General features: G+C 46.4%; 2 protein-coding genes across 2 annotated transcripts in view; one reads left to right on the top strand and one right to left on the bottom strand.

Annotated features, from left to right (window-relative positions):
- The window catches only part of VTCN1 (V-set domain containing T cell activation inhibitor 1), an 11415-nt gene extending 4177 nt beyond the window's left edge, over positions 1-7238 (top strand). Inside the window, exons 4-6 of the mRNA XM_010087320.1 lie at positions 2611-2889; positions 3583-3634; positions 7181-7238. Coding sequence (XP_010085622.1) covers positions 2611-2889; positions 3583-3634; positions 7181-7238 — 389 coding nt within the window. The remainder of the gene's footprint in view (positions 1-2610; positions 2890-3582; positions 3635-7180) is intronic.
- Positions 7239-7306: 68 nt separating this feature from the next.
- Positions 7307-11673, bottom strand: part of CTC1 (CTS telomere maintenance complex component 1) — a gene marked incomplete at its 5' end in the record, with an annotated part of 7000 nt that continues 2633 nt past the window's right edge. Inside the window, 10 exons of the mRNA XM_010087319.1 lie at positions 7307-7404; positions 7925-8051; positions 8193-8355; positions 8611-8675; positions 9151-9310; positions 9387-9473; positions 9725-9890; positions 10258-10367; positions 11140-11210; positions 11498-11641. Of these exons, the coding sequence (XP_010085621.1) occupies positions 7307-7404; positions 7925-8051; positions 8193-8355; positions 8611-8675; positions 9151-9310; positions 9387-9473; positions 9725-9890; positions 10258-10367; positions 11140-11210; positions 11498-11641 (1191 nt within the window). The remainder of the gene's footprint in view (positions 7405-7924; positions 8052-8192; positions 8356-8610; positions 8676-9150; positions 9311-9386; positions 9474-9724; positions 9891-10257; positions 10368-11139; positions 11211-11497; positions 11642-11673) is intronic.

The raw sequence follows: 11673 nt of genomic DNA, 5'->3' as shown, positions 1-11673 counted from the left end.
TCTTCCCACATCCTCATTCCAGAAAAGATTATTATTTTAATGCACAGCGTTGTCTTTTTTCTTCTGTTTACCATATGTATTCTACCAGATACTTAACTGACTACAAAGAGCCCCTAAGAACAGGAGTAGCTAACTGATCTTATAAAGATCCAAATTTTATGCCTGTTAAAGATAAAACGATAGCTTTTTCTCTATATATTAAGTTATATCTCCATCCAGAACTCCTGCATAGTAAAAATTATAGCCTATTTAGTATGTTTTTTCTGTTTTTCTAATGTACTCAGATTTAAAAATGGCTATCAATGACAACGAACCACCTATACCACAGTTATCTTAAGTATTACATATTTGCTAGAGTTAATTGTTTACCTTGTTATGAGTCAACCTTAAAATATGCACAGACATTGCTGAATTTTCACTTGTGGGTGCTCAAATCTTCTGAACCCCCTGGGCTTGGCCATCATGTTCACCACTGGCACAAAGCAATATGCTCCCACTGGACTCAGCAGCATTTCACCTGTTTCTGTCATCTCTGGGTCTTTCTAACGAAATTGTGGTGAGTTATGATGACTATACAATGGAGATAATGTGAGCCTGCACAGGTAGGTGGTCTTAGTGTTTCTCTGGTTGGCTTTTGCTGGTACACCTGATGTCTCAGCACATCCTTCAAACACAGGGGCTGGCACAGTAGAGTGGGTCCATGACCTTCCAGGGAAAGTTTCTAAGGTAGCCAAGATAATTGTTAGAAAGGAAGAAAAAAAAAAATCTTCATGGCTCTCTGAACATTGGAGAGTCAGTCCTCCAGGGAGATCTGGAAACCACCATCTCTTCATACTCTTACAGTGAGATTACTTTGGCCGCAGTAACAAATCAGCTCCCAAAGGGTCACCTCGTTTTGGAGATTGATGGATGAACGACTTCAGGGTGTCCTGCAGAGTGCAGGCTTTGCACCCTCTCCCTCACCACTGCAACCAGAGTTGCTGCCCAACAGCTCAAATTGGGAGAGGAAAAACTGTCAGATGTCTCCAAGTCAAGGAAATGTAGTTTTAGGATGGGTGACTGGTTATGTGGTGAGGCCAGAGGTACCAGCAGCATGCGGGGGTTCCTCTGTGCTTCAGACCTGTCATGGCAGTACAGTAGGAACCAGCAGAGCTCTTGAATGAGACAGGCTGCTTTCCTGCAGGTCCAATCTCCTCCTTTGACCCAGCAGAGCCAAAGCACCAGGAGGTGGGCACCAGCTTCTGCACAAAAGCTTGTGACAGATGTCTTAGAGATACAGATGCTTCCCCGTGTCACTCCTGGGGAGTCCATCTTGGGACAGAAAGGCAAATATGAGACTTGGTGTCGCAGGAACATCCAGCCAGTGTAATTTCACACAGTCTCCCATTTCTTATTGAAAGTGTATTTTCTGCACCGTTGTTACGTGAAGCACTTCCCCAAGCAGTGAAAAAAAGGCTGCTGGGCTCACAGGCCCCTTATCTTGCAATGGCAAGGATGGAAGAACTGCTTGGAACTCGAGCAGGTAACAGCAAGGCCAGAGGGCTTTGGCTCATGCCTGAGCCGTGCTTAAGTCCTGTGGGGACCTGGTCTCCTAACCCTCCTTGAAACCTTGTGAATCTGCCTGCTTTTGTGTTGCTTGATTTGATGTTTAAGGTAACCCACACCTTAAAGAGAACACATGAAATGCTGTAGTAGGTTTTATTTCCATTGAAATCGGTGAGCTCTGCTCTCCTAAAAAGCTGCTGCACCTATGTGCATGTGGGTAACGCAGTGAATATACAGAGGTATGTTTTTCTAGACTAACAAAGTTTTATTTGAGATGGCCTTGGCTTTAAAACACAGCTGAGTTTGCAATGGGCTTTAAATATTTCATTTAATCCAGGGATGTTGGCGCAAATCCTGGAGCTCCGGCCACACCTTAGTGTGCCTGCAGTTGCAGCAGGGACAGGTGGAGCTCCCTTGGCTGCAGCCCTGTTTAGTGCGGGAGTCACATCCTGAAGCTGCAGGCGTTGGTCAGGCTCCCTTCTCAGTCGGTGAAGAGGGAGAGTCATCCTCCCCCTTCCCCAGCCTCTGATAACAGCAATAATTTCTGGCACGCCTCTCCCTGCGAGGGAGAGCAGGTGCCTCCTTTCAGCCCCCCACCTTCAGCAGAGCCGTGCAGAGTGGTGCCCACTGCAGCTTCTGCCCAGGGAAGCCAGGCATTCGGCAGAGATGGGCAACCTCAGGCCAGCGGGGTCCTGGGCCCCGTCCCTGGGAGTTGGGATGTCCAGGAGCTCTTGGGAAACGCTTAGTTTATGAGCCCAGAACCCAGCTCCTAAGTGTTAAGCAGAATTACTGAAAGACACAAAAGCTGTGCCATGACTTCAGCAGATCTTATCAAACTGAACTGCCTTGTCCTAGGAGTCTTCAGATCCCCTGTAGTCATCCCCCTGCAGTCCAACTTATACAGACCTCTGCCTGAGCCTCTGTCTTTGGTTTGGCTACATGCGATGCTGAGCAGCATGAACTCTAGAAATACTCGACTGACTGGCAGATGCAGTTGGGTGTTTCACACCCAGTTCGTAGACATTTGTTGTTTTCTGACTTTCCCTCTGCTTTCCCCTCCCAAAGCCTTCAGCACCCCCAAGGTCCACATGGAGAACAGCAGCAGTGGGAACACATTGCAGTGCGAAGCCCCACGCTGGTTCCCTCGACCCGCCGTGCGCTGGACAGCCTACAGCGACAGCGGGGAGCACCTGCCTCACGCTGCCAACACCAGCTACGAGCTGAATGCTGAAAACATCACCCTGAAAGTGGTTTCCTTTCTGTGCAACATTACTGCTAATGCCACCTACACCTGCATGATTGAAAACAACATTGCGAAGGCTACAGGCAACATCAAAGTGACAGGTAGAGTTTAACACCACCCAGGGACCACAGGCACAGGGGAGAAGAGAGTTTAAACAATGCTCCTGTGTGTGTCGGGGGGTCCTACGGCACCTGTGTTAGTCAAGCAAGGAACTGAAATCTGTGGCAAATCCAAGCGCCTCTCTCTGCCCCAGGGATAAAGGAAGCAGTCTGTGTTTGGTCCTGCTATTTCAGATGTTTTTCACAGTAATGATTGCTCTCTTGGCATGGGGACAGAACTGCCAGGGAATGGGAAGGAAGGGAGGACACACTTTATGGGAATGTATTCCTTTGAATGTTAACCAAAACCAAACCGACCAGCCCCAAACCCCAACTTGTGACACTTTCTTTAGCCAGTTCAGCTTAGATCCCTTTTGTGTACCAAACCAGCAGGCCTCTTTAGCCGTTACTAACGACAATCTCTCTGACTCCAGCACTTTCCCTTTATTTAAAAGGCCATTTTATTCATAGGAAAGCGAACTTTCCAAAAAGCCTGGATATCTTCCCCTGTTCTACATGAGGGGGTCATAGCTCTTCTACAGCGAGGGCTTCACAGAAACAGGTCTCCAGCACAAGAGGCAGCGTCTGTCTTTATCAATATTCAGAAAAAATGGGGAGGAATAACTACACACACTTGTTTTGCCTTCCCTGCTGTGTTCCCCATTCTGGTAGCCTCTCACCATTCTTCTGCTACAGATTTCAGCATTACAAGAGGGACCAACTTGCAGCTGGTGAACCTGAATGCAGAGTCAGTGTCCTCTTCCCTTCCAGCCTGTCACTGGATGCTTCTGCTTCCCCTGTATTTGTTGTTGATATAAAGCCCCTACAAAACAGTTGGAAACACTGCTGGACCTGGAGGTAAGCTTCAAAAGAGAAACTCACAAGCATATATGCTCAGTATACATAGGCCCTCTTTCTGAGTTTTGTTACTTATTTCAAGCCTGCCAGAATGGGAGAACATGTCCTTCAACTGTGCCCATTCTTTCCCCATCCCCAGCTCTAGGTGGGATGCATGGCTTGTCCCTCGCACAGGCTTCCTGCTGCCTTCTCCCATCACTTTCTGCAACTTCAAAGATTCTTCTCTTACACCGTTGACTGTCATCTCTTGTCCCCTCATTCGCTTTTCCTTCCCTCCTCAACCTTCTCTCTGACCTGAAAGACAGATGTCTTGCTGCTCTGTGCTCCCTCTGAACATTGGCTACAGTTCATGACTGCAAGGCAGGGTGGACTTTCATCTCTCCCTCAAGAGCCTGCTGCAGTACAAGCCTTGCTTGCACCCACTGTACTCAGACAATTCCACTGCACAGTGCAGCACCCTCAGTAAACAGTACCTAGTAGGGATACCTTGAACAGGGCTAGAGGGAGCTGCCAGCCTAAGCAATCCCACCTCGACCTGGAGTAAGGAAGGCTGTAGATAGTCAAAGTACGGGACAACTGCCTTTAGCATTCATCAGCTTTGGCTTTGGGGGGTAAGCTCTAGAGGTAAACTGGTGATGAAGTGGAGAGCTACAGCAAATCAGCTAAAAGGAACATCTCTGTCTTTCTGTGCCCAACAGTTGCACAGCTACCCTGATGGCAAGCCACACTTCATGCTTTCCTCCCTCTTGGGCTGAGAACTTTAAAAGCTCCTGCCAGTTCCAGAACATGTAGTAGCACAAACATGAAGCCAGCTGATTTCTCTCTTGTATTATTATTTCTTACCCATGCCAACAGGATACTTTGTTCGGCTTCATAAAGAAAGGAACGTGATAAGGAGAGTTGCATAAATAAAGGAAAAACTCTGACCACAGGAACAAGATGTGTTCTCTTGTCTGAAGTAACCCTGTGACAAGAAGCTCACAAATGGGCAGAAGCTCACACACAGGATTGCAGGGTTTCCTGCAATGCATCTGAGAACTGGTCCTTCAAACTCAGAGTACTAAAACCAAGCAAATTTTAATTCCCCCCCAAACAGATTCGATTCATCTGTTTCATGTCTGGTGATTCTCTGAATGTACTAATAAAACTGTAAGTAAGACAGCTAGTTAATCTATATGGTCTTCTCAGAAGACCATAATCAAAACTCCCCTTCTGAAAAAGATGTTGTGAATGGCAAAATACTGATGGATGAGAAAATAACCAACTGGCTTGTAATAAACATTAGGTCTTCAGCCTGGCAAAGGCAAACAGTGTATCTACAGTTCCATATGAGACTGATGATTGCATTTGTAACATGAAATAAAAGAGGAACAGGTGAGTAGGAAGTGTGGCAGCAGACAGAAGACTAACATACCTAACCAGGAAGAAAAGAGGGAGACTAGTAAGATACTGCTGAAAAATTCAAATTCAGAAGTAAACGCAGTTATCAAACATAGATATAGAGACAAATTTGCCTTTTTTATTTTAAATAAGTCTTTGTTACTTGGCACTTCCCATTATTACCATAGTACTGTCTGTGACTATGTTATTCATATTATAAGACTACTTCCAGTTGCACTTTTAAATCAGATTTAGATTTCTTAATTTACACCACTTACAGTCAGCATTTTCCTCAGGCTGAGAGGGGTTTTTTTGTCTGCTTTTGTTTTGTTTTCTTTTCTTTGGGGAGGGTGTGGGGCAAGCTTTAGCAAAATCATTGCCATTTCACAGAAGGCACCTACAGAAAAAGATTGTCACAGCAAAACTTGTGTCGACCTTTGCTTTAAGCTGTTTTGGCAATCTCTTTTAGAATGGAGTCCCAGAACTGTTGAATATCTTGGGTCTTGTGCCACCCATGCTTTCACCTTAGGAGCAGCCAGCAGGCCCTGAGAGGAAAGACAGTTTACACATGCTCCATAAACCCAGTGCCTAAAGTTCAAGCTAGGGGGGAAGTGCGGGGGAAACACTAAACAAACAAAATGCAGAACAGAGTAGCTGTTCAAACATGCTGTCAGCACTACACAGCGAGTAAGGCGGGGAATTAATTGTGTGTGGAATTTACTAGCCTATAGCACAAGATGAGGGGCCTGGATGTTATTTTGCCAAAAGCAAGTGCAGAACACTTGGTCGTCGCTGCAAACACACTGGAGAGGAATCTCTTCCAATGGTATCTCCCACATGTTGCACTGGTTTGTCTGCTGTGCCACCACGGATACTGGCATGTGCCACTGCCGTCATTCCCTTCCTAATCAGGAACAGATGGGCAAGCCTGTAGTGTGTTGTGAATTTGCAACACAGCTCACTGCCTTCCTCTTGCTACCAGCCCCATGTAACGTTCAGGCCACTGCTTAAGCTGCAAAACAATGCCTGTATAATCCTGTGATTTAGTACCATGATTTAGTCTCCAAACAGTAACTTATTCACTTCTCTTCTTGGAGGAAGGAAATGCTTTAAAAACATCATTTTAATAATTTCAATTGGCTTAAGAAGACTGTCACTTGTGGGTGGCAACTGTACATTTTCACATGAAGACAGTGAATGATCTGCAAAATGCCTGGCTATGGCTCATAAACCAAAGACCTGTGTTCTGCCTCATTCCCCATAGAGCAAGTAAACTCCAATACTCAAATATATATGGTGTTATTTAAACTGTATTTTAATAGCTTTATTTAGTAGATACTACCACACAGAATACACACATTGTGTGCCCTAGGCCCAAAGTACTGAACATCTCTCTTCCAAAACATTGCCCAGTATCGTTGGTGGCAATGGTCCAGAATGACCATTCAGGAATTCCACAAGTCACAGCAGCTTCCTGATTGCATCCTTCACCCTGTGCTCACACACCCACGCTCCCCCTGGAAAGGAAATTAAAAAAAGCTCCCAATCCCAGTAGGTATTTCCATAATTCCTCTCCCACTGGGAAAGACGTTAAGCAGTGGCTCCCACTTGGCAGTGACTAGATGTCCTCCTGATCCTCTTGTTGTTCAGATAGCTTAAGGTGCCTTTTTCCACTTCCTCAACATTCAGGCACAGCAGGCTTGGCCGAGGTCCCACTTGCGACACGAACTCCATTTCACCACACCGAAAATTTCTCATCTGTAGTGGAGCTGAAGGGGAAAGATACAACCTGTGACAACTCAGTATGGGACTCCTCTGTTCTAGCACACAGCTGTAGAAGTCACTGGGGGAGGGAAGGCCTTATGGTAGCTGCTTGACATCTGCTAAACCTCAAAGCACAGCATCACTAATGAAGCCAGGACACAGGCAGGTGAATGCATCTGGCCAGCATCTCTCCAACTTGGAGGAAACAGACATTTTACACTGTGAAATGCAGTGAACTATGTGCTGGTCACATAGCTGATGCACTGGGCTTTGAATCTTTTCTTGCTTTCAGCAACCTGGCCTTACAGACAGTGTTCGATGACAGCAACTGCACAGTTGTGGCAGCCTGAGCTCAGACGTCAGCACCCATGAATTCAAAACATGTCAGTGCTTTGAACCGTGGTGAGGATTTTCATGCCTAGTCTTGACGCAAAACCCACTTGATTTGAGAGGTCTGTACAGTAACTCTGGCTGGCCAGAATCCTGTCCTATACAAGGACTGGGAACCTTGCTGCTCTAAAACAGAGAAAGCTTTGTGTGTAAGAGGCATACCACATAAATAAACTTGTACCTTAATACCGGGGATGGGAGGGCAAAAGGGGGATGGTAATAAAACATGTTCTCTCCCACGACCACTATCACACACACACATACAACCCCCACCTCCCCCCTTACTGACACCTCAGAACAATTATTATCCTGGTTGCTTAGCTGATACATTTTCCTGGAACTGTATGTAAAATGTGAATGCAGAAGCTCAAAGTTGTTCATCACAACTGCGAGGACAATTCAATACTATTTTTATGCTTTTATGTAAAGTAAAAAAAATAATGTATAATATTGTTGTATATAGTAACTTTTATAATATTATTTTTGTAGCCATGGTTCTGCTAAGACACATCTTAGCTCTATACTACAGAATTCACATTCCATTCTTCCTCCTTGGGCAGGGAAGGCAGCTCTCTTTCCCCAGCCTGGTGAGAAGGCTCCTTCCCTCTTTCCCACACTATTATAAAAGCCAAGAGCACTTGCTTACCAGGCTGCAGGATCTTGGAGGGCTTCCTGTCTAGGCTGAAATCCAGCAGGATTGGGCGACAGATGAGAGGACTCCTGCACAGGCTCCTTAGGTAGCAAGCAATGAAATCTTCAGGTTCCTCTATACACTGAAGAAGGAAAGGGTATGTTGCCAGTGGTCGTGCAGAGGGAGACAGGGAGCCACTGGAACACCCACAGCAAAGGGAAATCCAGTCCAGATGAGGCTCAAGCCCAGCATGCTGCAATCGCTACCAGAATAACCCACTCACCCCTGTGCCAGTGGCTTCCCCATGCTGAATGGACACTCTGCCCCTGCTCTGCACACAGTTCTGCAGAGCTTCCCAATCAAGACGGCTCAGGCCCAGCACTGCTGCCACGTGCTGGTTCCTGCACAGCACCAAAGCTTCACCTGTTCCGTCCTCCACCAGCACCCTATGGAGAGAGCAGGAGGACTAAGATGCGGAGGGAGGTCAGGACAATGCCTGGCTTCCTCACAAGGGTCATGTTGCGGACAACGGATCTCAGTAAAGAGAGAGGGAGGTTTGTTCACATCTGGGAAGATATGACAACTCTAACTTTGATACTCTGTCCACATCCCATCCTTGATCTGATTTTCTCCTCCTCTCCGTGGTGTAATTTGTTCCCTCCTACCCACCTCTTCCCATACCCAATCTCTACAGCGCTTACCGTGCACTGGCTTGCCTCACTCCTATGTGTGATGGACATGGAGGACTGTGTCGGGTGCACCTCCCCTGAAGGAAGAGTAAAGCTACAGCTATGTACTGGTGGGTATAAGAGAGAGAAGGGGAAGGGCCACTACTTCTTTTAACCCTCCCCTAATTGAGTATGAAAAGGACTAAAGAACTAAAGAACTTCACTGCATTTCTAATGAGTGTCTTGGGAAGAGTGTATGGGGAAAAAAGTCACCGGCTGCAAGGTGCTGAACCCCAACAGCAGTGACCATTGGAAAAGCAGAGCATTAACAGAGTAGGATTGTCCCCCAATTCAACCCCAGTCCTAGCTGCCAGCTTGCCTGATATCAGGCATACTTTCAATCAGTTGTCACTTTGGTCCCTTTCTAATAAGCAAGTCCTTTTCAGATACTGGAAAAAGAGTTTTCGGAATTGGGGTAGGAATTCTTATTTCCTCTACATGGTAGCAGAGGATGTTTTAGAGTAGACAATCTGTAAGGTTCCTCAAAAATCATCTCTATGGAAACTTGAATACCTCTTTGAAGATGCTGCTGCAAAGTGAGCAAACCCATTGCAGGGACAGAGTCAGTACACAGGTCACATGGCATAAAATCTGTGCCTGAGGCAGGTGTTGCAGGTGAGGTTGCAAGTTATATAGAAACACTAGCGAGGGGGATGAGGGTTCTCCTGCAGGACTAGAAGAAACAGGAATGTGAGAACATAGAAACCTTTTTTGGGACACTGTAAGGTGGGAAGAGATCCCAGACTCACCTTGAAGGATGAGGTAGGTGAGAAGCTGGCAGAGATACAATGCTCACACAGCTGGAGGCAATGTATGTGCAATAAACATTATGGAATCTGCAATATGAAAGAGTAGATGTCAGAAAGAGCTCGTAGAAACCAAACTGCTCCATTTTCTTGCATGGCTGGGCTTGTCTTCGTCTGTAACATGGTAGGAAAATAATTTGTAGCAAGGGGTTGGGAGACACGAAGGTATGGACACGGTATGACGTTAAGTCCACATGAGAGGAGAGACTAAGAGGTAGTTTCAAAAACAATAAGAGAGGCCGGAGCTGTGGCTTAGATCAGGACTCTAAAGACAGGGGTACCTGGAGATTTTGCGTTCCAAGTTCTGGAAGAGGATCTTGGCTCCAGGCAGCAAACCCCAGAGATGCTGCAGATAGGTGGCAGCAATGTAAATGTCCACCACAACAGGGGAGCCTGGAGCAACTGAGATGCTGAGCTTCACACTGTGATCACTGGCTAGCAGACTGCCTGAGGAGGCACAGAACCACACACACCATGAGCTCACGCACAGGTAGCATAGTCTGTCGCTAAGCTGGACCTGCTAGAGGTGTTTTCCCTCCCATCACTATGATCCTCTCCATCATCCGTATCATAAGTGATAGTCTTATCACTGTTCCACTTCAAACATTTCCAGGCACAGTATTACCATTCCCACCCCCAATATACATGTGATGTACAGTTTCCCAGCCCTCTGATATGCAATGGGATGCAAGATCCTGGCATACTTCCACTATTCTCAGATACAGGAGCACAGTTAGCCAAGTGTGCTGTATCTCTGAAACAGAAAGAAGCAAGAATCAATCTGTTGTTACCCAACAGGCTGTCACAATCTCACCTTTCTGCTTTTGAAGGCCAACACTCCCAGATGGCTTCTCATTCTTGGGAGAGGCACACAAGGTCCTCTCCACTATCACACCAGAGAAAGAAACAAGGGAACCTGTGAAACTGAGAGCAGACCAGGATTTCTGTCCAGCCTGAAGACAAAGGGAACAGAAGAAGGCCTGACTTCAAGATTGCCACAAGGACAGGGTGGAGTGCTGTTGCTTGAGCCTGGTTTCAGGGGAACCTGCCCTTGAGCACCTGAGCTACTGGACTGAGGGCAGCTTGCTGCAGTGTACCCCACCCAGGGACAAGAGGCCCCCGTAACTTCCTTTTGTGTCTTCAGGCTCAGCAGTGAAGAAGAAAAAGGGAGAGGCATTACAGCCTTCCTTTTTCCTTAACTCATGATTGCTTTTCCTAACTAGAGGAAGAAGCCAAGCAAAGAAAAATTCAGTTTACCATAAGGCACTGGTGAAAATTTCAGTGTGCATGCATAACACCCCAGATAAACATGCTTTGCACAGAAAAGCTTCTAACCCCAGTATTTGTTTGAGCAAATTACACTAAAACACTCAAAAATTCTCAAACATTCAGCCTTATTTTCCCTGCTGTGCCTGTTTCCACTTCTGACAGGAATTTAGCAGAGACCTTTGGGACCTAGTCCATACCAGTAGTAGCTCACTGGACACTGTTTTGCAGTCTTGTCACTTGCAAACCCTTTAGCTTTGATAAACAGGATGGGGTCAGTCTGGACTACTTGCAGACAGTAAGATTTCCAAACCATATTCCTAAGGTGGATAACTCATTGCTGTTCAGTGTGGTACTGTGTTCAGTAAAGACGAATGCAGACCCATTCCCTAAGGCATAGTCACATCTAATTTGGGGCAGACCAGCCTACCTGTTGCTGAGTACTTCTGTAATGGAGGAAATTCTCTGGTCCATGCCTGTCAGCACCAACCCAGCTGCCAGCTATAAGCAGGGGAGACACAGACTCAGACGGACTGTAGTTTATGGCTATGCCCAGCCAAAGCAGTGAAGACAAGCTCTGCATGCTTAGAGCTAAGTCAAGCAACTGATGCTTCCTCCCCAAATTAATTCAGAGGCAGGACAATGTGAAGCCCAGCAGTAGCCTCTGATGAAGCTTAGAGTAGAATGGTTTCATCAATAAGCCATTCTGTATCAATAATTTTCTGAGCCACTTCTGGAGAGATCTACAAGTCATCTGTGAAAGCCCAGAGCAACAAGGCACTGCATACCTGGCGCTCAGTCAGACAGGAGATCCATGTCTCATGCTGTAAGTGCCAGGTATCTTGGACAGGCAGGCACAGGGGGCAGGATGACCTGTTCAGGAACTTTGCTGGCACAGGTGGAAAACATAGCTTGTCAAACACTTCCAAGTCCTGAGAGAAGAGTGATAAGGCAAGAAAGTGGA

The sequence above is a fragment of the Pterocles gutturalis genome, unplaced genomic scaffold, assembly GCF_000699245.1.
Source record: "Pterocles gutturalis isolate BGI_N339 unplaced genomic scaffold, ASM69924v1 scaffold5911, whole genome shotgun sequence".
Taxonomy (NCBI): Eukaryota; Metazoa; Chordata; class Aves; order Pterocliformes; family Pteroclidae; genus Pterocles; species Pterocles gutturalis.
Note: the sequence above shows the minus strand (reverse complement) of the source record. Positions and strands in the feature narration are given on the sequence as shown.